This window comes from Anomalospiza imberbis, chromosome 2 (genome assembly GCF_031753505.1).
Source record: "Anomalospiza imberbis isolate Cuckoo-Finch-1a 21T00152 chromosome 2, ASM3175350v1, whole genome shotgun sequence".
NCBI classification, from domain to species: Eukaryota; Metazoa; Chordata; class Aves; order Passeriformes; family Viduidae; genus Anomalospiza; species Anomalospiza imberbis.
In genome coordinates, this window is record NC_089682.1 from 86,175,773 (window position 1) to 86,202,303 (window position 26,531).

General features: G+C 46.1%; 1 protein-coding gene and 1 long non-coding RNA gene across 9 annotated transcripts in view; one reads left to right on the forward strand and one right to left on the reverse strand.

Annotated features, from left to right (window-relative positions):
- The window catches only part of TSC22D1 (TSC22 domain family member 1), a 91,521-nt gene extending 88,870 nt beyond the window's left edge, over window positions 1–2,651 (forward strand). For 7 of the 8 annotated variants that reach the window (XM_068182206.1, XM_068182205.1, XM_068182210.1 and 4 more), the window contains 2 exons: window positions 172–223; window positions 1,225–2,651. In XM_068182206.1, coding sequence (XP_068038307.1) covers window positions 172–223; window positions 1,225–1,482 — 310 coding nt within the window. In that variant the 3' untranslated portion in view covers window positions 1,483–2,651. Of the gene's footprint in view, window positions 1–171; window positions 224–1,224 lie in introns of those variants that run through there. The other variant, XR_010996533.1, reaches the window with a different exon arrangement.
- Window positions 2,652–10,975: 8,324 nt separating this feature from the next.
- Window positions 10,976–21,223, reverse strand: LOC137469471 (uncharacterized). Its single transcript, XR_010996542.1, has 2 exons — window positions 20,470–21,223; window positions 10,976–16,559 (listed from the first exon to the last, which is right to left on the reverse strand). It is a non-coding gene; the product is annotated as an uncharacterized lncRNA (long non-coding RNA).
- Between the last annotated feature and the right edge of the window lie 5,308 nt (window positions 21,224–26,531).

Sequence of the window (26,531 nt, forward strand, 5' to 3'; positions counted from 1 at the left end):
CGCGGCTTTACAGGTTGCTTTGCTGCATTAGAGCATCCTGGGGAGGCGGCGGCAGGGCAGCGTGAGGATGACTTTCTCAGCCAACTGGCTACCAATGCTCGCGTTTCTTGTCTCTTAAATAATTCAGCCGCCTCTAATGTTGTATGTTTTTTCTCTTTCTTTCTCTTGCAGCTCCTCTGGTGCAAGCGTAGTAGCTATCGACAACAAAATCGAGCAAGCGATGGTACGTACCGATGGGGAATAAAACCTTGCTCGTGCTTGAAGCGGTAAACAATATGGGGATACAGCGGCGATACCCGTGCTGAGACGCGTTTCGGTAGCGGAGCCGGGGACGGAAGGGGACGCACGGCGTCGGTTTCGGGAGCTTTGTTATTTTTATTTTTAATTGATCAAAGGCTTCCCGCGGGGAGGAATGCGCACGTTTGTGTATTGATGCTGGGGAGGGAATGACGGCATTGCTCTTGGCTACTGCCTCCCCAAACGATTGATCCCGGCTCCATGCGGCGGCGGAGGGGCGCTGCTGGACAGAAAGCGGAGCTTGTTTGTGGGGTTTTACAGTGCCAAAGAGAGGGCGTTTTGGGGTACTTTTCTTTTATCTTTATAACTTCCCACCCCCAGGCGCAGGCGAGCGCAATCCTAGCGAGCGCATCCCCTGCGGGCTGCAGCCTGGGCATCCACCGCCGCTGCATCCTTCTCCCCGCGGGCGGCACGGGCGCTGCGGTGCCCGGAGCCGGCGGCTTCGCCTCGGGGGCCGCTGCGGCCGCTGCTCCGGCCCCCGCCCGGCGCGGAGCCGGGGGCCCGGCCGCCCTTTGTTACTGGAGCGGTGCCTGGAGCCGCTCTCCCGGGAGCCTCTCCGGCTGTTGCTAGGCAAACTCCGAGCCTTTAACTCCCGGCTATAAATAACTCGGCTGCCCATTGGCCGCGCCGCGCTCTGACGTCACCCGCGGCCGCGCGCGGACGGCGGGAGGGAGGGAAATGCGGCAACCTGCGCCCAGAACTGGCTGCAGCCGGCGCGCGCGGGGGCGGGGCCTGGCGCGGGGGCGGGGCCGGGGCCGCCGCGCAGGCCGGGCCGCACGTGAGTGCATGGCCGCCGCCGGGACCGCGCTGCCCGCGGCCGGGGTCACACCGCGTAGCGGGGTCTGCCGCGCCTCCGGCGGGACAGGCTGGCAGCCCGTGCTGGCAGCCGCGCTGCTTTCCTAACGTGCACACTCTTGTGCGTTTCAGGATCTGGTGAAGAGTCACTTGATGTACGCAGTGAGGGAGGAAGTGGAGGTCCTCAAAGAGCAAATCAAAGAGCTGATAGAGAAGAACTCGCAGCTGGAGCAAGAAAACACTCTGCTAAAAACACTCGCCAGCCCAGAGCAGCTTGCCCAGTTCCAAGCACAGCTGCAGACTGGTTCTCCGCCTTCTTCTTCGCAGTCACAAGGGACAACACAGCAGCCTGCTCAGCCAGCGTCACAGGGCTCAGGGCCTTCAGCATAGCTCAAGATGTCGTTGTCATCATGATTGCTGGCTTCTGGACTGTCCAGAGCGAGGAGGGCAAGCGGGAATCCACCACAGCCACCCTTCATCCATTTCAGTGCACATTGCAACCCAGACTGAGGACTCCATGCCTTGCACACATCAGGAGAGGCTTCTCCCCCTTGTATTACACACTCATCTGTCTCTCTTACCTCCCTTACCCCTTTGGCTTGAAGGAGTCGATGTTCTTAGGTTGGTTGAATAAAATAAACTTCTTCCAGAGAATTAGCACAAGTATACTGGGGACTTGAGCAGCTTCTGCCAATGGTTGAGAAACGAAGCTGCATGCCTGATTTTTTTTTTTTTTTTTTTAATTTTTTTTGGTTTGTTTTTAAATCTTCCACTCATCCAGTGCTACAGCTGATACAAGTGCTTTTCAAACTTGGAAATGTGAAGAAATAGACTGGAGTAAAAAGTGATGGTTCAACCCCCTGTAGTGCATTGGGGTTCCAAAGTGTGGACTGGTGCGTAGGATCTAAGAGGAAGAGGGAGAAAGGTAATCTCAGTGTTTAACACTTAATTGTCACCTGAAACCTTAAGTGCAAATATTTGCACCGTTTTCTGAACCAGTGGACAGGTGCATAAAGCTGTATTATATATAGAAAACAGGTAGGTGACAATATAGTTGTTGGGTCATAGGATAATTACCATGAAGGTTATTTGCCTACTGTATATTTGTGTATTTAGTGTAATTACTTTGTAAAATAGAAAACTGTAACTATTTAGGTTGTACAGATTGAAGTTTAGTTGTCTCATTGGCTGATCTGAAGAAGTTTGAAAAGTTTTTTTTTATGCTACATATATAAGAATGCACCTACGCAACTGTTCGGAATTTGGCAAATTAATGCTGTTTGTGTAACTTCTGAAGATCCCTGGCTGCTGATTATCTTGAAGTAAATCATTGTTCCTTGTAGTTTGGTTCAAGATGGGAAAAACCACTCCAAAAATTATCAAGCCCTGCTAGCAAAGAATCAAAGAAAAAAAAAATGATTTCCCAGTATGGATTTTTTGCATATGATCTGTATAGTAGTATGCATATGTTTTTGTGCATGTTCTCTACAGTTGTAACACGTCAATGTATTTAACTGTTGCACATGTCAACTTTCAATAAAGCATACAATGTTGATAAATCACTGTTTGTATATTGTACTGGTGTTAACCACAGCCACTTTTAAGATGTTGCAATGCAGTTTTACATGGGTGGTGAGGTCAGCTCTTTAAAACAGGCAGATACAGTTAAACGGAGGAGGAGGGAATAGGACACCTGACTAAGCAAAGTGCTGGGTATGGTCCAGTTCTATATGGTCAGGACTGTAGGGCCACAGATATGTGTTGTATATGAATATATAAGTTGTTTCCTGGTGGCAAACTGTGCCCTTGCCTGTGCACTGGTCATTGCATGCTGGCACAGTTCCCACCCTTAACTTGGGGTGACAAAGGCAGTAAGCACTGCAGCTATCCCACCAGGTCAGCCTGTATTACAGTATTAATTCTGCCTTCTGAAAAAAAGTTAAGAATAATTTCCACTTTTGTGTGTGTAAGTTTGGAAAAAATGCTTCTTAAGTAATACTGATTAAAACTGCATCTGAGCTTATGAATTTTCTAGGTGAATGAGGTGTGAAGGTGTGATTGATATACTGCAACCAGGGGAGCAAAGGAATTTGCAATTTTTAAGCAGTGACTTAAAATGCGAATACAATAAATTAATTTGACGTAAAATATAAGTGTTATTTACACAGGGTTTTATATAGGGTCATATGACTGCCTACCCCATGTAGTGAAAATCAGGAGATACTATTTTTGTGGAGCTTCTTGTTACTGAGAGTAATCAAGTGTAGCAGAGGAAAATAGAAAGCTGAGGGTTCAAAGGCAGGACAGGTCACTCTTGTAATTCATAGCTAAATTTTTGCTTTTGGTGGATACTTACCCTGTAGCAGTTAAGGCACTGCTTAGCTGAATCACAAGTAGTTTATTTGCCTTTATTGGGATTGCCATAATAAAGTGCTTGCATGAGTGTGTCTTCATGGGCATGTGAACTTGAATTCATAGCTTGTGTTGGTGAGATTTCAGTGTACAATTTAGGAGAGCTCTTAATGAGGAAACACCAGTGAGAAATGCAAGATTTTTCTTTTTAATGGTTTAAGCTAAAATTAGAAATTGTTGATGGCCTTTGTGGCAGAACAACACTTGAATTATTTGGGTCTGACAAAAGGAATGCTAATTTTGTTGCTTTTTAAAGGGCTTAATTGTTTCCAGTTGCGTTTATATTCTGACTGTCTCTTCAGTGCTTCCAGACCATAACATTGTGAAAATTGACTTCTTTTATATACTTCCACAGATCAGCTTTTTCACCCACTTCAGTTATCAAAATTTGTGAAGTTTTTTTTGTTTGTTTGTTTAAAAATAAAATGGACCTCTGAGTTTATTTCTTTGATGAACAGCATCGACGTATTCTAAATTCCAGTTTGGGTTTTTTTAAACTGTTCTTTAATAAATGATTTGGAAGGCTTCAGGATTTTGGTTAGGTAATAACGTTAATTTTAGTACACTGTACTAAACAGTAGCAAATCATTGCTGGCAAATCTGATCATTTATGTACTGAGTAGCTCTAAACTGTGGAGCTGGTTCTTGGAGCTGTTTAATTACTAAAATGAGGCCAAGCAATGTTTTGTTGCTGAGATGATTTTAGCAATAGCTCTGTCAAAGCTGCAGCCTCTTCATGAAATGGATTCAAATTGACTAAAATTGTGCTTGAAATCCAGACAGAGTAGATGTTTGTCAGTTATGTTGTAATACTTCTGGAATTAATTGTTTTGATTTTTCCTTTTGTTCTAGAACAAATTTTCAGAGAACTTTAAATCAAATGTTATCAGTGGTCAAGAGTGTTGTCTTTTTCCACCAAAATTTTTCTTCTTACAGCTCTGAAATGCTCATGTTTTCATCCGCACTGAGACACATATTAAATGTAACATATCTTTTATTTGTCAAGATTTTAATTCTCTGCATATCTCCAGTTCAGTAACTCTTCAGGCTATATTCAAGCCGTTTGTCATTTAATTTCTTGCTGTCAATTAGCTGCACACTGGCTTTATTTTTAACAGCAATATGATAAACTGATCAAAGCAAATTATCACTGAGACCAGTGATAATTTGCTTGTCTTTTCTCTTCTTACTTTTTTTTTTTTTTTTTAACTAATACTTTTTTGGCACATAATTCTGAGGCAGGTCTAGGTGGTTCAGATTCTGGGGTCTCTATAAATACTTGAAAGTGCTGGCTGTAGCTGGGGTAGAGCTATTTTTCCTCAGAGTATGGTATGGGGTCATAGGTTGGATTTCTGATACCAAAACAGTATTGGTAACACAGGGACGTGTTTGTTACAGCTGAGCAGGGCTGACACTGAGTCAGGGCCCTTTCTGCCTCTCACTCCATCCCACCAGAGAGAGGGCTGGGGCTGCACAAGGAGCACAGCCTGGACAGCTGACCCCAACTGACCATAGGGGTATCCTATAATATACGGTGTTGTGCGCAGCGTATAGAGCTGGGGGAAGAAGGGGAGGAAGTTCAGAATGATGGTGTTTGTCTTCCCAAATCACTGTTACATGTGGTGGAGCCCTGCTTTCCTGGAGATGGCTGAACACCTATCTGTCCATGGGGAGTGGTGAACAGATTCCTTGTTTGCTTCTCTGTTAAACGAGTTTACTCACTTTTCTAATTCTGTCCCCTATCCCACTGTGGGGGAGTGAGGAAGTGACTGTTGTGGAAAGAAAGAGAAATAAGAGCAAGTGGCTGTTTTGGCACTTAGCAGCTGCCTGGTTAAACCACAACAGTCCATTCTGTCGCCTGCTGTGGGGCTCAAAGTACCATCTGATGTGATTGGAAGGTGCACGATCGATTTTATCGCTCTTATTACTATTTTGCTATTAATTGACAGCCTCCTGTTGGTCATAGGGCTTGCTTGCCTGAGTCTAGTGCTCATTAGTGGCTGCTCACTGCACTGCTGTGCTGCTTATCACCTTACTCTGCAGTGCCTGGGAACATTTTGATAACAGCCATGGCAATGTGTCGGGCTGGCAGATAGCCAGAGCTGCTGCTGTGCTGCTGTTCTGGACAGGGTGGAACTCCAGCGTGAACTTGAGTGGAAGGGCCTGTGATCTGTGGATGAGTCCATGTGGGAGCTGGACACCCTGAGGCATCTGTGGCCCTGGATAAGGCCATGCCAGAGCAGGTACATCTCACAGCATCTGTGGCCATGGTTATGTCTGTGCCACAGCAGCTGGACCTCTGAAAGGAATTGTGGCCCAAGGGTAAGTCCATTCTGGAGAAGGCACACCTTGAAACATCAGCAGCTGTGCTTGAGGTCATGCAAGACTACCCCAAAGTGTGTGGCTGTGGATAAGCCCAGGAGAGAGCAAATACACTCCTGGAGGGACTGCAGTCATGGGTAAGGCCATACTGGAGCAGGTTTACTTTACAAGGGACTGGCTGTGGGTGAGGCAGTGCTGGAGCAGGAACATCTCTGAAGGCATTATGGCCCATGGAAAAGACCATGCTGAAACTAGTCTACCTCAAAGCAACTGTAGCTGTGGGTAAGTCCATACTACAGCAGGTAGACCCCTGAACAGTCTGTGGTGCATACATAAGGCTTCACCTGGAGCAGGTACACTCCTGAAGGACTGCGGTCTGTGGAAAAGTCCAAGCCAGAGCAGGGCAAGCAGAAGAGTTAACTGCAATTTTAAACCCCATGGTCTGCTCCAAATGAACCATGGAAACATCTTGAAATTGTTGTAATGTGGAATTTGGCTTGCGTGTTATAGAAATTACTACAGCAGCAATCACCCAAACCAGTGGAGGACAAGCCTTACAGGAAGCAGTGCAAGTGCAGCAGTGACCTGTCGTGACCTGCCTTTGGTGCCCAGTAACTCCACACAGCACACCATGTCTCCTGTCCTGACCAAAGTCATGGACTAAATGAACTCAAAGGACATTTTGTGGATGTTTGTAGATGCTTGACAGACATTTCACAGAGGTGAGCCATAGACTAAGGAAATGATACCTGTGTATTATATCAAGGGATGATGACAGTGGTGGTGGGTAATGAGGATGTATGGATAGTGTGGGACCTGAGCATGATGTAAATGGTATGGAATCAGGAATGGAGAATATGCTGGTTTGGGCTGGGATAGAGCTAGGATTCCTCACAGGAGCTAGTGTGGGGAGAGCAGTGTTGATAACACAGGGATGTGTGTATTATGGCTGAGCAGGGCTGACGCAGAGTCAGGGCCCTTTCTGCCTCTCACCCCACCAGAGCGAGGGCTGGGAGAGGACAGTTGGGACAGCTGACCCCAAAGGTCCCAGACCATATGGCATCATACTCAGCATATAAAGCTGGGGAAAGAAGGAATGTTTGGAATTATGGAGTTTGTCTTCCCAAGTCACCATTGCATGTGATGGAGCCCTGCTTTAGTGGAGATGGCTGAACACCTGCCTGCCCATGGGAAGTGACGAATGGATTCCCTGTCGTGCTTTGCTTGTGTGCTCAGCTTTTGCTTTACCTGTTAAACTGTCTTGATATCAACCCCTAAGTCTTTTCACTTCTCTGAATCTCTCCCCCATCCTAGTGTGGGGGGAGTGGGGCAGAGAGTGAGCAAGTGACTGCTGTGGAAGGAAAGAGAATACTCTTCAATAACATGCCTGGAAACTGTCCAGAGAGCACCCAGACAAAACCTCCCAGCAGCAGTGGAGTAAATGCAGTGCCTTAGAGATGCCTCTCCCTAATTCTTCGGGAATAAACCAAAGCCTGGGAGGCAGCTTGCTGTGGTTCAGCTGCAGCAAGAACCCCACAAGGCTATTTGAGAATTACTACCCATGATTTTTTGTAGCTACAAATCTCAATACAAAGAATTTTAAGTATTATTTATTCCTTGCAGGGAGAAATGGCAGCTTGCTGGCTGAAGGCATACTTGTTTATTTAATATGTGCCATTTGCAAAACCTCTTGTTAAGTGTCCTGAGCACATTAGTAAGAGGTCACATCTTACAGATGATGCATTATTTGTCACTTTTCTCTTCTCTCTTTAGGATTATGTTTTTTAAATTCCTGGTGAATTTTCTGGTGGAGTAAACCTGAAATAAGTTAGAAATTCAAGGAAATCAGCCCAATTCCAACCTTTGCTGTTCAGTGTTACTTCAGATGTATGAAATTAAATGGAGAATAGTTGCTGGAGAGACCTCCTGAGAAGTCTGGAGTGAAGTTAGGCATTTGAAATATTTGGGGATATTCTGAAAAACTCCTGCCACTGGGCCAATCCTTTTCCTGTGATGAGTAAGCAGACTCTTCTGTCTTCATTTATTTAGTATGTGCTGAGCTAGGTCAACAAACGGCCTGCTTGAAAATCCCAGGCAAGGAGTTTCCAGCAGACACTGGCAACTGCCCTCCTCAACTGGGATCCAATTTCCAACAGGAGCAAAGCCAAGCTCAACAACAAAGTTAAAAGCCAAACCATTAATAAAGTGACTTCCTTACATTGTAAATACATCGGAAAAGGGCAGCAGTTCAAAAGGGAAAATGAGCCAAACTCTGATTATTTTCCTTGAAACTGAATCCCAGGGGGTGATTGTCCATTGAGATGCCCCCAGGAGAGTTGTGCTGCGCCAAGAAGCAAGATAGTTTGGGTAGGACATGGCCAAGAGTCCTCCAAACTGTTGCACAACAGGAATTTGGGTACAGCATAACAATCATCTGAGGAAAGGGAAAACAGTTCTCAGAAACCTTATTCCTGAGCTATACCAGGTTCTCAGGCCATCTTGAAGCTTAATTTTGATTCCTCAGCTGCGTTGGGTGGGGGTGGTTTTTCAGTGATGTGTATGTGGCAATACACACTGATTGTGGCTCAAGCCGTCATGAGAAAGTAGCTACAGGCGAAAAAAAAAGGGTCATAACGCTCCAATTTATAATCTTGTAGTTTGGGTGCACTGAGAGCTCTGTTAAAGTTCTTCTTTGGAGCTCTAAAGGCACTGCAAAATGACAAGAGCTTTTGATCTGGCAAGTGCAAGCTCAGGGCAAATCCACCTCAGTCTTGGAAGAAACAAAAGGGGAGTAAATAAAACCTTTCAGCCTTTAAAACTAAAGTCAAGAAGAACAAACCTCAATGGCCTTCAGAATGGAAAGCAGATGAAGTTGTTCATCAGGGAGTACTGGACAAAATGGAAATGAGCTTATTTATGTATTATTTAAATTATTGTTAGATGCTTTCCAGTCCAACATACACTCAGGATCTCTAGGATTTGGAAGCTGGGTATCTGTGCTGAGGTTTCAGATCTCTTGCCCCACATCCCCCCAAAAAAAAAATAATCTCGTTAAAAGAATCTACCTGCATTATGCTCTCTGTGGAGGCTGCTGTAAATGGCCAGTCTACCTTCCACTACTTTTATTACTGAGAACCTCCCCGTTCTGCCTTTGCTCCTGTTTTAATTGAAGCTTTGCTAGCAGATAGCCATCAGAAGAGACATCTGCAATTCAATTAGATCTGTGCTTGAACTCATGAGCTCTGTGAAACCAGCCACTGCCAGAACTGAGTGCCCTCCATGCACTTAGTTGGGGCTGCAGCCTGCCATGCTTTGCACTTCATCCCCCTCCTGCCATGCTGGCCCCACTTACAGGTGCTTGAAATGAGGATCCATTCCTCACAGGAAGCTCGTAGGAGCTCATTTCCTCTTCCTTGCATAGCCAGTGAGAAGCTGGAAACTTGGCATCACTGAGGAGCCATGAAACCTGTTTTATAATGTACTGAAAATGGTTACTTCTCTACTCTGCAGAAGAGAATCTTTCTGCCATGGAAGGTAGGATATTAAGGAGCTCCAAAGGTGCTCCAGGGGTAACTTATTGCATGTTTTGCATAGATATGAAAGCATGATGAATTTATAGGAACGTCCATACTGAAAGAAGTTGGGCTTTTTTGCTGACTCAATTCAGTCTCTGGTGCTGTAAGTGGCATGTTCCTTGGTGCCAGCTGCTCCAGGACCACCATTCCTCCTTGCAGTGACCCTATGAAGTGACTGAGGTGAGGACCAAACATCTGGGCAGGCCAGGCCACTGAACCTCTGCAAGGAACAGCTCTTTGGAAATATTTCCATGACCCTAGAGGTAAATGTTAGTCTCTAAGTGATGTCCAGCTGGTCCCTGACACGAACCACAACCTTGTTTATAAATGCTCCAGAAGAAAGTTACAAAGTGCTTCGGTGGTCTTGCTTAAAGCATTTGTAAGAACTGATTATAAATACTTGCAAAATCACGAGTGAAAGAAGCCAGAAGGGCTTTGTAGAAAAGAATCAGTTGATGAAAACCCCAGATCTGAGGAGAAATGAAAAGTGAAGGTGAGCATAAAGAGTGGATTTGGATTGCAGCTCTCTGCAAGCTCCCCTGCCTTCAGGGAGAAGTGGTCCCCAGTTGATAGAGGGGAAAACTGAATACTTAGCTGGGGTGGGAGAAAGTCGAATGGGGATCAGAATAATGCAGCTGAATGTAGCAGATGGGTTGGAGTGCTGTACCTGTCTGTGCCCCTGAGTATAGGGCTTAGCCTTGGTGAGAAGCCTGCAGCCATGGGCTTTCTCCATCTGCCTTTCACAATATTGTTGCTCTTAGTTTATTTTTAATAAATCAAGTGAAATCTAACAGGGGAAGGAATTAGTCTAGCAGGGGTCCCTTTCTGTTTTAACGAGTGAGGAGGTTTGGGACTGCTTTTCTACTGGAGCATCCTCAAAGCCTGCAGTGTTTTAACTTGCTCCTGATTGCAAGTTAAACAACCGAGATTGTCCAGAACAATCTGGGTCTTGGCAGCACACAAGTATGTGCCTAGACCCCCCCAGGCCACCCCTGCTGAGCCTGTTGGATCAGGAGGTGGAAGGCCTGTAACACAGGGGATACAGGAGCTTTCAGCTGGCCACTGCCAACCCACCCTTCCCTTGAGGAGCTCCTCAGGAGGGTTATGCCCCCAGCCACTGGTGAGGCACATAGGACAAGGAGAGGGCTGCACCTCTGCACCCTATAGCCCAGGGGAAAACACTTCCACTTTCCATGGATTTTCTAAATTAATCTCAGCATGGCTATTCATAGGCAATCTGGAGGTAAAATTAACTTGTACCACAATTCTCTTTGCATTTCACCACACTGCTTCAGTGGCAAGCATCCCTTTATTTTAAAATGTTTCCTTTTGGGGATGTGAAAGTACAGGTATCAGTTGTTAGTAATTTAGATAGGAAAAAAATCTTGTATCAACGCTAAAAAACTAATGTAAATATAAAACACTCTGTAGAAGGCCACAGCAGTTCTGCACAGTGATGTACATCTGAGGGGGAAGGAAGAATCCTTCCAGCAAAGCCTGGCAGTCCATGGCTTTTCCAGCTCCTGGAAAACCAACCAATCTAGGGAAAGGTTGAAATGAAAACGTGTGCACCCTTTTGAGTTGTTGTATATGAAAACTCACAGACATTAATTTTCTTTTCAGAAAAAGAGGAAAGCAAACTTTATTTTTGATTTAAATGTTCACAAAACTCCATTTCTATATATACTTCAAAGTTTCCCAATGAAGCTACTTGGCAACATCAGTACAAAGAAAGGATATATCAGCTGTCATCTATGTTAGAAGAAAACCCAGGATAAACCTTCAGTATTGCTAATTTCTGAGGACCTTATCATAATGCCAGTTGGATTTGATGTTCCCATTAAAATGTGAGTTCCTGAAATAATGCTGCTCCTGTGAGATTTGTACCTTCTATTAGGAATGAGTCAGCTTCTAGCCTTGGGTTTCTGTGTAAAAGAACTGAAAATATCAACGAGCTGTAATAAGCTAGAAATCAGAAAAGAAAGAAGAAAAGAAAATTGAAAAATTGTTTTTTTAAGATTGAATTACATATTTGGCCTGAAATTTTGGATAGTTTGACTACTGTGAAATCGTGTTGCACCAAACCCGTTCTTGTGCTGTGACAGTGACACAATCTGCATTTGGTGTCATGATGCCCTGATCCTGCAACAAATTAAGGGTTTGGGGTTAAACAAACACAAGATAAATCTTTCTGATTGACAAAGTGGGACTGAATTTTTTTCCTTGATGTGTGACAGTTTTGTGATATTTAAGCATATGCTAGATTTTTAACCTTAAATACCATTTATCTCTTTCCCTCCCAAGGAGCATTTTGTATTCAGTATGTTTTATCTGGTGACTCATATTATCTGCAAATAATCAAGCTGAAATACTAATTGCTTTTGAAGAGGGAATAAAGGATGACATTGTTCTGGATCATCAAAAGCAATTCAATCTGTTCCTAAGGCAAGAATAAAGGTTGCAGCCTTGTTTACAAAAATGGGGAAGGCAAGGGGCCACTCTCTTTCAGTTGTGCAGATGGGTGAGGAGAAACAATGTTAAGATTTGGGTTACAGAATGCTCCAGCTCTACTGAACCTCTTAAAAGTAGCATTTAGTTCAGAGGCAGTGGTGTTCATTCACTCACCCCAAAAGAATCTGGAGGGCTTTTGTTATAGCTCTACAACCTGGGCAGTGTTTGGCTCCAACTGCTTTGTAGAAGATTGCTTCCCTGGAGCTCTTGCAGACTGTGCCCAGGCACCAGGGCTCATGCCCTTCAGTGCCCAGGGGCACGGCCACCCTACAGCCAGCAGTGCTTTCTCAGTGGTCCCAACAGTAGGGGCAGGTCTGTGCATCCAGAGCTCTTCAACAACAGGTTTCCTAAAGCTTAGGTTGTGTTTTGAAGGGTCAAGAGAAAGCACTGACTTTTCTGTTTTCCAGAAACTGCAAAGTTAATGAGACTGAAAAATAGCAACAGCCATTTCCAGCAAAAATAGTAATGGTCTCATCTCCAATCTGCTACATGTTGTCCTTTCAGAACTTCATCAGGAGCACACCAAAGGACATGAGAGTTGTTTGAAAAACTGGAATCACAGAATAATAGCATTGCTTCTGGTTGGTTTGCAGTGCCCAGCCCAAACCTCTAGCCTCCCAGGCTCTGGATTTAAGGGCCTGGACGAGAAGCCATATGAAGAGCAGCTGAAGTTTTTTGGTCTGTTCTGCCTGGAGGAGACTGAGGGGAGACCTTGCAGTCTTCAAGTTCCTCATGAGGAGAAAAGCAGAGGCAAGCAGTGATCTCGTCCCTGTGGTAACCAGTGACAGGGTCTGAGGGAATAGCCTGAAGCTGTGTCAGGGGATGTTCAGGTTGGATATTAGGAAAAGCTTCTTCACCCAGAGGGTGGTTGGGCACTGGAACAGCTCCCCAGTGAAATGGTCACAGCACCAGCCTGACAGAGACCAAGAAGCATTTCCACAATGCTCTCAGGCACGGGTGTGGTTCTTGGGGATGGTGTTGTGCAGGCTCAGGAGCTGGACTTGATAATCCCTGGGGGTCCCTTCCAACTCAGCATATTCTGTGATTCTGTGAATAGTGATTTATTGCACATTAAAATACTTACTGCTGGGTTGAAATGACAAATGTACACAATCCTATGGCTTATGGTTTTGAACAACTTGCTTTTAAAAGATGAGAGGCTGATCGAAGGCTTAATTGTTTCTTGAGCAGCCTCTGTTCCACTGATGCTGGAAAGTCATTTTCCAGGCTGTGACACCTGCTGACCTGAAGCATCAGGGGATGAAAGCAGACCCAAACATGAAGTGACCTGAGCTTGGTGCCTGTTTGTTCTGCACATACTGACACAGAACCCTGGTGTGCAGTGGCCCGAGCTGTGCTCAGACATGCTCCGGGTGTTGACGCCGCACCAGCATGTGGTTGTGTTGGAGAAACAACTCGTTGTGCCCCCAGACTGGTGCTGCCTTGGGTCTCTGCCTGACCTTGGGTGATGTGATTGATACGAGTCCTTCAACCCCAGACTCGTTCAAATGCATGCCTGAAATGCAGTTATTTGGGAAGCCAAGGACTTTCTCCTAGCAGGGTTGGGTGCTGTGCCTCCGATGGCACATGCCTGGAATGGGAGGTGATGACCTGCACCACCAGCACAGCAAATGCCATTGCTCCTGTGGGTAAGGATACAAGATAATGCTTGGGCAAACCTGAGACTTGTTATCTCCTGCTCTGGGATTCACCACATGATTGCAGGGACAAAGTAGCATAGATGTAGGATGACTGAACCTTTAAGGGACCTGGGGAGGTCATGTGCTCCAACTTCTCACACAGAGCCAGGCTAATTTTGGCATGAGGGCAGATCACTCAGGACTGTGTCCACCTGAGTTTTGGAAATCTCCAAGGACAAAAAATCCACCGCCCTTCTGGGGAACCTCTTCCAATGTTGTTTGGGTTTTTTTCCTAACATCCAATCAGACTTTTCTTTGATGCAACTTTTGTCTTTGCCCCATGAAGTTTCTCACCTCATTTGGGGTAAAATAATTTGCAAGTTGCAGATTAGGAGGAGTCTTTTCCCACTGGTGAGACCTTGTGCATGATGACCTTGTGCACCTTGTGCAAACCAACCTTCTACTCCCAGTTATCCTGAGTTGCAGACACCTCCTCCAGCTGCTGTGTCCATCAGAGATAACCGGCCCTTCCTCAGCTCTGACTATCCACATGGAAGGCTGGAATAGCTTCTGCTGACAAAGCAGGAGAAAACCTGCTTTTAGGGAGAGGAAGAGAGGCTGGTGGACTTTACCTGCTCCACCTGCAGCTCCCATGTTCAGGGGCTGCACACTCACACCCAGCCTGCCTGTGGTGTTCATGGGCTTGGCATACGTTACTATGGAAGAATCCATCTTCTCTTAAGAATGCAAATTAAGATAGAAATTACAATGTGCATACAATATACAATTTTGTTTGTTTGTTTGTTTTTCCACAGTGTGTAGCTGCAGTATTTATGTTATTGGAAAGCCATGGGCTCTCTGTGGAGTCATCCTGCATCTCAGGATAAAAGGCCAGCATGTATGGGGGGGCTGGTTGGAGCAGTGCATTTGAGAAATATGGATGAAATAATCCTCAGGCAGTCAACTTAGGAATTGACAAAAGAGCTAGCAGGTGATTCCTTTTTTCTCTGTCAGGGACAATAACATTTAGTCTATAAACAGGCTTTTTAAAAAAGCTTTTTAAGTTGAATCCATCAGAATTTTTCAATGAAGTGTTTTTGATAGAAGATACTGATCAAAATTAAAATTACTCCAAAAAATAGTTAATTATGCTACAAAAAGGTCATAAATCTGTAGAGGAAAACTATAATAGGAATGCTTTCAATTCATAAGTTGTTCATTTTAAAAAAAATGTGGAATTTCACAGTGATATCTTTAAAGTTATATGTTCTGTAGGGCTTTTTAACATCATGGCTGACATGTCATGAAATCATTACAGTGCATAATAACATCTTATCATTTCTAGCTCAGAGTGTTGCCTGTTTGTTGTAGTGAAACAGTTTGGCACCTGATCAAAGTGTCTCCTGCCTGTCTTGTAAAAAAAATAATGTCAAACTTCCATTACAACACAGACAGGAGACACTTTGATCTAGAAAAGAAAGTATGTTAGTGTTTACTAAGTGGCAGATGGTTTTAATAGTTTTAAAATGAAACAGAATAAAAAAATAGTAAGGTTTTCCTATATAATATGCAGGACAAATGAAATGCCATGAAATCATATGAAAAAAAAAAAAAACCCTAAACCAGAGATAAAAAGCAGGAAAGAGCATTTCTTAAGACAAAATGACCTTTTTTTGGTAAGGGTATTTTCCTTTGTCATTTGCTTTTGACTGGGCTGGATTTGCCAGGCACTGAGTCTGCCCTGCACTCTGCTGCTGGGATGTGGGCATGGAGCTGGCAGGGCTGTGAGGCTGGAAATGCCTGACTTCTTTAAAAAGAGAGATGAGGTTGACCCATGTGACATGGATGACTCCTGTGTTGTTGCCATTGGCTCGTTTAATGTCCAAGGAAAATTCCAGATCAGCAAATATGCCTATTCTTGGCAAATATATTAAACAAAAATAAAACCCCAAAGAGCTGCCTGATCTGGAGCATAAACTTGAGACAGTTATCTGTGGTACCTGGGGATCTGTTCCAGGAAACAGCCTGCTGAGCTCCACGTCTGACTCCAGCTATTTGGGAATGGGGTGCCAGCGTCACACCGTATGTGTAAGTATATAACAATAACCACTGTTATTATTATTATTATTATTATTATTGTTGTTGTTGTTGTTATTATTATTATTAGTCCTCCAGCATCAAAAAGAATCATATGCTAGTGTGCACACAGTGAACAGCACCCAGAAATAAATAGATACACAAAATGCTTCCCAGTGAGAGCAAAGGGAAATCTGAGCAGCTTCAGGCTGACTTACCAATATGGTTTAAATCGGGACAAAGCAAAAATGTCCTTTTCTGTTGCAGGTCCTTGCAGTTAGGTATGTTGGTAGAAGCCCAGTGAGGGTTCCTATTCCCCTCTGATAACTCATCCTGCCCTGCTTTAACTGTTATCCAGTAATTAACAGTGAAACCTTCGCTGCTGATTGTAGGATCATTTAGGTTGGAAGAGGTCATCTAGTCGTGCCTTAGAACAACAGCTGAGCTTGCAGCTGCCAGCAGCATGGCTGGCTGGTGGTGGGACATCCCGCTGGTGTCCTACCACAGGCTTCCAGCTGCACAGGCATCTGCCAAATGGAAGAGCAGCTGACTGCTGGCCTTCCTGCATCAGGCTGTGAAAAGTCCTCAGAAGACATGAGATGACCAGAAATGTGTTTGTATTTGTGCCATCACAAATGGCACAAATGCAAAACTGGGGGTGTCCAAGCCCGAGGCACAGCTGTGCTGTCAGGAGAGGCAGCTGTGATATGGAATGGCTCTGCTTCCTGACTGTCCCTGAGGGCCTGCCTGAGCCTGCAGTCCTCCTGTGTGCTAAGAAGCTGGGAATCTACCTGCCTTACCTGTCTGCAGGATGGAGCCAGCACAGCTTGCATTGTGTCCTGAAAACTTTTCACTGTGACATTCCTTACATGTGGCTCTGTTGGGTGCCAGCAGCTTTCCACTCTGGTATTCATACCAGACCTCCACATGCCTGTGGAAAGCAAGGCCATGGCAGACGAAGAGTTATTGCAGGAGGAAGCACAGGAAAGAGGAAAGATGGATTTCAAGCCTTGAGTCAGCCAGAAAGCTGAAATTGTAGGAAGCTGCACTGAAAAGATGAAAAAAATAAAGAAAAGAAAGGGAGATTTGAATGGATCCAAGCCTTCTGAGCTGTATAAAGGAGAAAAACAGTGCAGGCATGAAACTATTCTAGCAGCTTTCCACAGACCTGGCACAGTAAATTTGTCACAGGAAGTAAAGCAGAGAAAGGGAGCGAAATGGGTCAAGGCAAAGAGGGCTCATGGAGGGATGCTTTCTACCTCTGGCAAAGCCAGAGCACTGAGCTCACCTCTGCATGTGGGCCTGCGACCAGCGCCAGATTTTGGGTGCCCTTGGAGAGGCACAGCAGGGATGTGGATGGGGCTAGATGGGAAAATGTCCCCTGGGACTGGCAAAAGCAATTGTCAGCTCTGTCCCCAGCCAGTCAGGGTGAAGCAAGGAGAAGAGCGAGCACTGGCTACTTGGTCTGTCTCCTGCAAGACCTGCCAATCCCTCCCTTCACGCAACAGGTGAATCAGGGGGAACACACAAGGGAAAAAAAAAAAAAAAGAAAGAAAGAAAGAAAAAGGAAAGAGATATGAGAAGCTACTCAGGGTAGGAGATGAAGTAGTTATGAAGAAGATGCCTTTCAGGTGTGACATGGTGTGTCAAGAGTGTCCACGGGGGAAGGTTACCACTCATGCCTGGTGGGAAGGCAATAGCATCACGTCCTGCAATCAACCACCCTGCGAGAGACTGGAATGTTAATGGTTAATGACTCAAAACAATGGCCCATTTGTGGAAGCGGCGGGTGCTTTGCCCCCTCCCGAGGGGGAGGAGGTGAGATTTTGGGTGTGTGATGACAAACCTCTGGTCTGCATAAGCCAGAGGGGGTGAACAATCACCACCAGAGGCTACAAAGGGGTTTTGAGGCCGATAAGAGGCAGATCCTGTGAGGTGGGATGGTGCTTTTCATCATGCCAATTGCCCTCCCTTACATAAGGCACTCAATTGTAAAACTCCCCCTGCCTCCACCTGGGAAAGGTCCTGAGGGTTTTCATCCCTCCTGGTGGGGCATTCCTGGCTCAACTGCGCTGACTGAGAGGCAGCTGTCCTGTCTTAGAAGGTGTCACAAACCATCAAAGACCCCCAAATGCCCCCAGACTCATTTCTGAGGCTTTCCAGCGGAGCACTGAAATATCGCCCCCAGGGGAGGTACTTGGGCGCTCCCACTGAGCCTAATTGTATTCGACCCCATCGGACTTGGTGTTTTACGGGTTTTTTCCCCCCCCGCCCTCGACAGATCAAGACTGCGATCATCACTTGAACCCAGGGACACTAAATTACAACAATCAAGTCTTGCCGTGAGATCCATGGGTGGTGATATATTTCTATTCTTACCTTTTCTTTCTTTTCCCTTACACATTTTCTTAAGTGAGTGCTATTTTTATGCTTTCATATTGACATATTACTGTAGATAAGAGTAAGCAAAACGGCTACATGCCTGCTTTCAATTGCAACCAAATTGTTCTAAAATAAACCCTACGTATAGGTTGCCCTCACCTTTTGGGGCTGGGCATAACAAACCCTTGCTGGATGGGATCCTGGCGTGTAAACCCAACTCCAGGGGGATGGGGAGCAGTTACCAGAGAAGAGGTGACATGCTATGGTGTTGTGGAGAAAAGCACTGGGAAGAGAACTGACAGCTGGTCCCATAGGGAAAGAAAGCTACAAGAAAGTTGGAGAGGAATATTTTACAAGGATATGTAGTAATAGGACAAGGGGCGAAGGCTTTAAACTGAAAGGGGGTGGGTTTATTTTAGGTATTAGGAAGAAATTATTTTCTTTGAGGATGGTGAGGCACTGGCACAGGTTGCTCAGAGAAACTGTGGATGTGCCATCCCTGAAAGTGTTCAAGGCCAGGTTGGATGGGGCTCTGAGCAACCTGATCTAGTGAAAGGTGTCCATGCCCGTGGCAGGGAGGTTGGAATGAGGTGATCTTTGAAAGCCCCTTCCAACCCAAACCACATTATCATTATATGAAAAAGGGTTTATGGGTAAAAGCCATGAGGTTAATGAATCTGGCAGCCAACCTGAGATGCAGTGTGTGCTTTTCACCTTTGGTATTTAGAAAAGGCCTATAAGAACCTGCTATAATACATAAAAGATACAGGCCTGTGCATATAACCTCTGGGGTCAGTTAGGGTCCTCCCTGGGAAGAAGTGAGCAGGAAGAAGATGGGAAAGAGCTTTCAGAGACCTATACCAACAGAAACAAAAGCAAGCTGTTGCCCTACTCTTGAAGGTGGCAGGTTAGTAGCAATGGCCTGAAGCTGAAGGAGGAGAAGGTTCAGGTTAGACTTTGAGATAAGGGCTGAGCAGTGAGAAGTCATCCACTGGGGTGAAGCTTCCTGGACTTACATGGAACTTGACAAGTGATTCAGAAATGGCTTCTGCCAGCGGGAAATGTTTGCCTAAACACAGCTCCCCAGGCCATCTTATTAAAGTTGGAGTCTCTGAGAGACAGCACTAAACCTATGTCATTATCAGTGCTGTCTTTTCAAGATGGGTCTCCAGATAATGGCGCTAATTCTGTCTCGCAGGCAAAATTTCCCTGTGAATTGCTGGAGGCTGTGCACAAAAAACGAATGTCTCTCAGAGTTCGATACTACAAATGGTTTTGCTCAGAAATCAATCTGTTGATTAAGGGGGTCATTTCATGCTAGAAAAATTGTGTTGTCTCTGAAATCCAGCCATGAGCTTAGGGAGAGGAGGCAACCTAGTCAGATGTGCGCTGTTGACTCGGTCTCTGCCAGAGCATGCTTGAGCTCCTCTGCTCACTGCTTCCTCCACTGCCTCCTCCTCCTCCTTGGCATCCCAGTGCTCCAGGTGCTCTGGGGCAGACTTTGTTTTCCTACAGGGCTGGTTCAGTGTGATGAGCATGTGGGAAGAGAGCACAAGAGGCAGCTTTGTGCTGTCTGCCCAAGGATCCTTGCGATGACTGGGCACCTCATTGAGACATGGAGCAATAATCCGGAGATAATTTATGACATAACTCTAAGAAGCTGTCTATAATGTTTTCTTCAATAATTTCCCTCTTAGCTAAAGGTCACAGGATAAAAAAGCCACAGCAGTCCAAGTATGGCTTTTCTTAAGCACCAATCCCAGCTTGGCCAGACATTGCTGAACACTTGCAAGGAGATAACCTTACACAGTGATTTGTACTAGCACACTTGTGTAGAAACATTATGTTGGGATACATCCAGTGTGATCACTGGAACATGTTAAACATGCCTTTGAAGCTTGAGTGGGTTGGAAAGGCCTCTAGGTACCAGCACAGCACAGCTCAGGAACCAGATGTTCCAGTACCCCATACCCCACATCCCTGCCTGAAAAGGTGTCCCAGTTCATCCCTGTGAGAAGTCTCTAACAAGCTTGTAACCTAAAACTATAAATACAGGAGCAGATTTTGTCACTGGGGCTCACCCAAAAGTCTTCCCTTGAGAGTGAGTAAAGCTATTCCAGATGGCAGCAGTGGCAGCCGCTGCCTTCCCAACACCAGGTAACAACCTTCAGCAGAACAGCCCACCAAACCCCCTGCACCACTGGCTAGGATCCCAAGTACCGAGCAAATCCCCAGCAGCTTTCATGTCCAGACATGTTTCCTGTCAAGACTTAGTAGCCATTAAATACTGAACGCTGAAAGTTTGGGGAGGAAAGGCAGCAAATCAAATTTTATTGCTATTTCCAGAGCTGTTTCCTAAGGCACAAACACAAGTTTCAGGGGGAACCATGCCAGGCTGGTGACTGCTTTCCACTTTCTTGCTTTCCCTTGCTGCCCACCCTTTGGATGTGTGTTCCTACCTGGTCTGCAGACAAAAAAAGCCAGAGAGAGCCAGCAGCTGGATCCTACAGGGGACTTCTCCTGTGGCTTCAAAAATATGGGTGGGGAGAGGGGAAAAAGTTTTCGGTTGTTACTGCTTTGCTCTTTTGCTCTGCTAGCTCATGTGAAAACAGATGCAGAAAGACAAGATAAGGAACTCTGTGGTTTCATCTTGTAACCTCAAACAGCAAACACTCCTCAAAAACAGTTTACTATGTGCCCACATTGCTTCGAAGAAAGGATAAGAAGCCCAACTGAAAAAAACACAATATAGTAATTGAAAAATAATATTTAGTCACCGAGGAGCTATAAATAAAATATAAGATGCCCTGAGATTTGAAAGCCTCAACAACTCAATAGCATCTCTCGCTCAGGAGGTTTCTTCTTGTTTTTCTCTTGTAGAGATGCTTCAGTTGCTATTGATACCGGCACCTCCTCCCAAAAACTGGCTAAATGGTTTACCCACCCCCCAAGTCCCATTAAAATAGATGCTCTCCAGCATGTGCCAGGAATAACCTTATGTGAGATGTGCTAAGAAGCTGCAACTTCTATTGGGTTTATTTTGAGTGAGTACGATGAAGCAGCATAAGGCAGGGCTCTGAGGCTGGGGACAAACGTGGAAAGGAGAAGTTCATTAATTTATAGTAATTTTGAACCGCTGAGTTTCGTTTTCATGTGTACTGCTAGCACAGCACTACAGAACAGGTTGAAGATTTAAGAGAAAAAAACCAAACCAAAAACATTAAATACCAATATGCTAACTATAGCACTCGCAGCTTCACAGAAAAAACAGATGATCTCTAAATGCAGATGTTGCCAGTACTGAAATAACAGCTGGCATATACTGATAATTACTAATTGGACTTTTTCAGTGGGTAGAGCTTAACAGCGGCAGAGTAAAGGCAGAGTAACAGACTGACTCCTTTCCCCCGCTCCACAGTATCTGAATTTCTGCTTTGGCTTCCCTTTTTTCTTCCTTTTCCTTGCCATTTTTAATTTCAGCCTTCCAACAGCCTCTGTTTCTTCTCCCCCTGCCCTGGGTACCCACCCCACGGACGCAGGTCCTGGGGCAGGTCCCTGCTGGCAGCTGCCAAAGCCACCCTGTCCTCAAGGCAGCCACTGCGCAGGGAAGGAGGTTCATAGCAATCAGCCTGAGGGGTGTCACCCACACTGGTCCCCCTCCCACCGAGGGCAGCAACGCGTCTGCTTGATGCCAAGCATGGAAATTGAGCTTCAAACACAATCTTGGTGCAGGTAGTGCAAAGTCCCACTAACCAGCAAAAGGCAACTCAGCTTAACCCCAAGGGGTGAGACCTGGAGTTGCATGGGGCTGTGGGCAGAGGAGACACAGGGGCAGCAGTGGAGGATCCCAGGCTGTTTATGCTGTGAGTGGTAGCTCCTGCTGCTAGTCGTGGGCACTTTGAGCTGAAATGCTGCCTCACACATCAACGAGCGGCAGAAGCGAAAGAGAAAAACAGACTGACTTGATTTAAAGTAAACATGAGAAAAACAAATCCACCCAAACCCCACGCCATGTTATCAGAAAGGTACCAGGCTGAAGGAATGCTGTGGGTTAAAGCAGCCTGTAATAGTTGATTTTGAGTTGCATTTTTTGGTAAGAAAAGCAAATCAACACGTTTTTCCTAAGGACTGGAAAACGCCAAGAGCTGTAATATACTTCTTTTAAAATTTGTCTTCAGAGATGTGAGGACAATTCAACAGGAAAGCTGGATTGTGGCCAAACACATCTGGGGAAGAGTCCCACTTACCATGGTGTAGTGGGTCATTCTTCCTGGCCACACAAAAATTCTGGCAGTGGGTCTCCCTCCACCCCCTTGGAACACCAGAAAATCTCCTTTCCTCCCTTCCTGGGGAAAACTTCAGTGCTGGAATGGAGGGAAGGGAAGGAGTACATCCGTGCACTTTCCACCAATCTCCTTTTCTTGGTGGGTTTAGACCAAAGAAGAACTGTAAACGAGTTTTAAGTCAAGGCACACTAGGCTGGAATTAAAAGCCCTCCTCCATAAGCCAGCTTTCGGCTATTGCCAGCTTTGGCAGCCCAAGTGCTGGTGAGCTGGTGAGCCTTTGTGGCTGGATGGGCTCTCAGCCCATGGACCAGGGCCAGAGCCTGAGCCTGGGCATAAATGCCGAGGCCACAGGGGAGATTTTGGATCCCTTGGACCACAAAGACTCCATTCCCCTGAGCCATCTGTGTATAGATACAGACCTACACATTCACACTGGTTTGTTTTTTTTTGCAGGGTGTGGCTTGACTCTTCCTCTACTGGTTTCACAGGCAGGAGGTTTTCCTCCCTTTTGAAGAGGAAGTCTGGGAAAAAAAAGCCCTGCATTCTCCAGGCCCCAGGGAAGCATACTTGAGTGACCCTCAGAGAGCCCCCCTAATGCCCCCCATCACCCCCCACACCACCTCAGCATCGCCTTACCAGGGCTGGGCTATCTTTCCTCCCTGGTGGTGAGGGTTTCACTGTGCTTCACACTGTTTGGTCATCATCGCTTTCTTATTTCATATATATATTAATTAATTGTAAGTACATATACCCAAATAATTACATATATATGTGTTATCTCTGTGTTTTGGGTATAATTCTCTCACTCCCACCTTCCCTATGGAGGGCTGGTACAGAAGGGATTGCTGGTGGTCGTTCCTCTGGCCCTCGAAGAGTGCATATCCCCCTAAGTCCCCTTGCCCACCACAGGCTGTGGCACTGGGACACGTGGGGGGCCCCATGGAAGGTGAGGACACTTGCCTAGAGAAGCCTCGTGGGTCCCTTCAATCCCTAGTGTGTCCCCACTCTGTGACCCCCATTCTTCCTGCCATCGGTGTCACGCCATGCCTGGTCCCCAAACCCCTACGTCTCCCCCATATTTCCACATGCTCTCCCATGTGCCCCCATCTTTCACTTCTTCTCCACATGTGTCCTGCTGTCTTTCCACACCTGTCCTTCCATGTTTTCCTACATGTCCTGCCGTGCTCCCCTGTGCCCCACCACATGCCCATGGGTCTCCTGTGCCCCCACATGCACCTCCCCTGTTCCACCTGTCCCTTTTCACCTTCTTAAGTGTCTCTGTGTACCATGCATGCTTCCCACACCCTTCACACTTCCAACCAACCCCCCTGCATGTCCCCAGTGGTCCCCAATGCTTGTCCCACTATGGCTCCATGCCTGTCCCTTGCACCCTCCTTGTGTGTTCCCCACCAGCTCTCCCAGCTGCCCCATCCCTTACTGTCCCTGGCAGTAGAGTCTACTGACACCTTGGTACAATGTGCTACCAAATGCTGAGGTGTCAGTTTCTGATTTTGGGAGAAGCAGCAAGGTTACCATCTAAGATGAAAGCAAAAACCCCTTTCCTCTCGTGACAAGCACTACTTGTTTCAAGCCCATGTGAGCACAATCTTGAGTGTTTTGGTGTAAATTGCCTGCTTGTGACACACAAACCAGTTCCTGAAAGAGTGCAGTGGGCTCACTGGCTGCTTTGGTCTGGGGCTGTCTCAGCTTTCAGGATATAACACGTCTCCAGGAATTATTTCAAGCTGTAGCAAGAAAACACATGGCAAACTGTCCAGCTGCTTGCAGTAGCCCTGCAACAAGATCTGCATTGTGAAAGTATGACTAAAGATGTCAGGAGAGAGGGTGCCCCATGGCATAGCTCCATGGCCAGGTGACTTCTACTGTAAATAATGTAGATTGTTATTGACAACTGAAAAGCAATAAACCTATTGCTACATGCCTTTTAGGCCAAATTTTGGCTGGCAAACAAGGAATGTGATGGACCTTCCCAAGGCTGGTATTCTGGTGTTTGCTTTGGGTATCGACATTTTAGATGCCATTGTTAAGGGCTGGGAAAAAAAGTCAGTTATTGACTGGAACAGAGCTGTCTTTGTGGAAAGGTGTAGGGGCCTCCTTTTCATATTATTTGCATGCCTTCTCATTTACTGGGCGTGGAGAGAGAAAAGCTGTGTCTGTGACACTGTGTGGTGCACAGACCTCCCACCCTGGATGCGCACTGAGGTGACAGCATGGCTGATGGAGAAGGCCAGCTTGTGTGGGTTAGACTGGTTTCATATCCAGCCCAGCATCCGTCTCCAGATGTGGCCACATGTTTTGGGAGGAGGGAGGACAGGGTTTGTAATGCTTCCCCTGCCAGGTTCTGAGATCTTTGTTCACTTCCTGCAGGTTCCTTGTGTTTGACCTGCTTTCTTGACTGCTGCCGAGGGCTGAGCTCTTGCTTTGGTGGACACTAAACACAGGACCCGGCTCTGGACCAGCAGTGGTCTGTGCAGAGCCCATGTGAGTCCAGGACTCTTTTTCCCCCCTCAAAATATCTAGTTTTGCAGTTGTATGTGTTGAATTTGATCTGCCCTTTGACCTCTCACCGTCTGCAGTTCTCACAGCCTGTCCTTGTCCTCAGACAGCTCCTTATCAGTGGCCAACTCCCTCCCCTCCCTCCTCACCCCTTTTCCAGGCCGTTTACGAAGGACTGAGCAGCCGAGGTCGCTGCACAGACCCAGACCCCAATGGAAGGTCACTGCTATCACGCTGCCATATGAGAACTGGCTGTCTTCTCCTGACCTCCGTTTCCTGTTTTTCAGCCTGTTCTTTGTAGATAGCAGGACCCACTTTTTTATGCCTGAGTGGCTGCATTTCCTGAGGCGCTTTCTCTGCAGCCTCATTTAATCCCGAGCAGCTTCCTGGGCTAATGGAGCTGCTGTGCTCACAGGAGTGGTGCACTGGACCCAGCTTGTCTGAGCCTTGGGATGGTGATATATGTGCCAGCAGGTCCAGAGCCACCCCACTGCCTTGGTGTCTTTGGAATTAACATGTGTGTTTTGGGTCACCCCTGCAGTCACTGCAGGGCAACAACTCCAGACCCTCCAAGGGGCTGGTCTCTGCCCATCATCCAGGGCAGATGCTGTCACGTGGGGGTCCTGCAGCCACCAACTCAGGGCTGAACAGCAACCAGCAACAGTCTCAGCTCAGCAGAAGTCTGTAAGAACATATGGCTAATTTGGTGTATGCACATGTGCTACCAGGACCAGTGTGGTTTCTGAACAAACCCAGGTGATTTTGCAGCTGGGATGAGGCTCAGGGCACATGTTTTTAACACTGCTGTTTGTCTCACGTGGTGGTGTGTCAGTCTAAGACCTTTGTTAACTCTGCTCTCTCCATTTCTCCTTGTTGCCATCAAGCACTCAAGGTTTATCACCAGCATTGGAATGTCCTTCCCCAGCAGCACCTGAGGAGTCTGTGCAGTAGCTGCAGCAGCACCAGGGTAGAACACGCTGGATAGGCACAGCTTATTTCTCTTCCCAGAGCTCCAGATGACAAAAATAGCACAAAATGGTGACAAGTCTTCTATTGTTTTATTTAATGATAATTTTCTTCTCCCTCCTTCCTCTGCCCCACTGAGGGACATTTTGGCAGTTTGCAAACATCCCCCTGTTCACATTCACTGAATGTTACTATAGGCATTTCTTTCATGTGACAGCTTGAAAAAGGGATGTGAAAGCTTTCCTTCTTGCCTTCCTGGCCTTTCCCTCTATCATCTGACCCTCATGAATGGTCTCCAGCAAACAGTTTGCCTTTCTTGCATGGTGGAATGGAAATAATTGCCTGCCACAACAATTACTCCTATCAGTGAATAAGCTTGTGTAATTGCGCTGTGGTCTTTGCTCCACAGTTCATTTTCTTAGCTCAGAAATGTGCTTTTATTTTTTTTTTAACTATTGCATATAGTCTGTTTATCTCCATAATTCATTGTTGCCAATAAAATAGGAAAATAAGGGATAATCACAACTTAAATGGTTTAAAACCAATGCCCTGTGTGGGGAAAAAACCCCAACCAAACAAGGAAAAAGTCCTACTGTCCTCAAAGGAATGTGCATCAAATGTGCTCTAGCCAAAGCACTGGCTTTTTCTGATGGATCATATGAAAATTCAAGGTCCTGATAATCTGACAAGCCACAGTTTGATTCTTTGAATCCCAACCACAGCTCAAAAGTTGGCTGACTTGTATCAGAAGC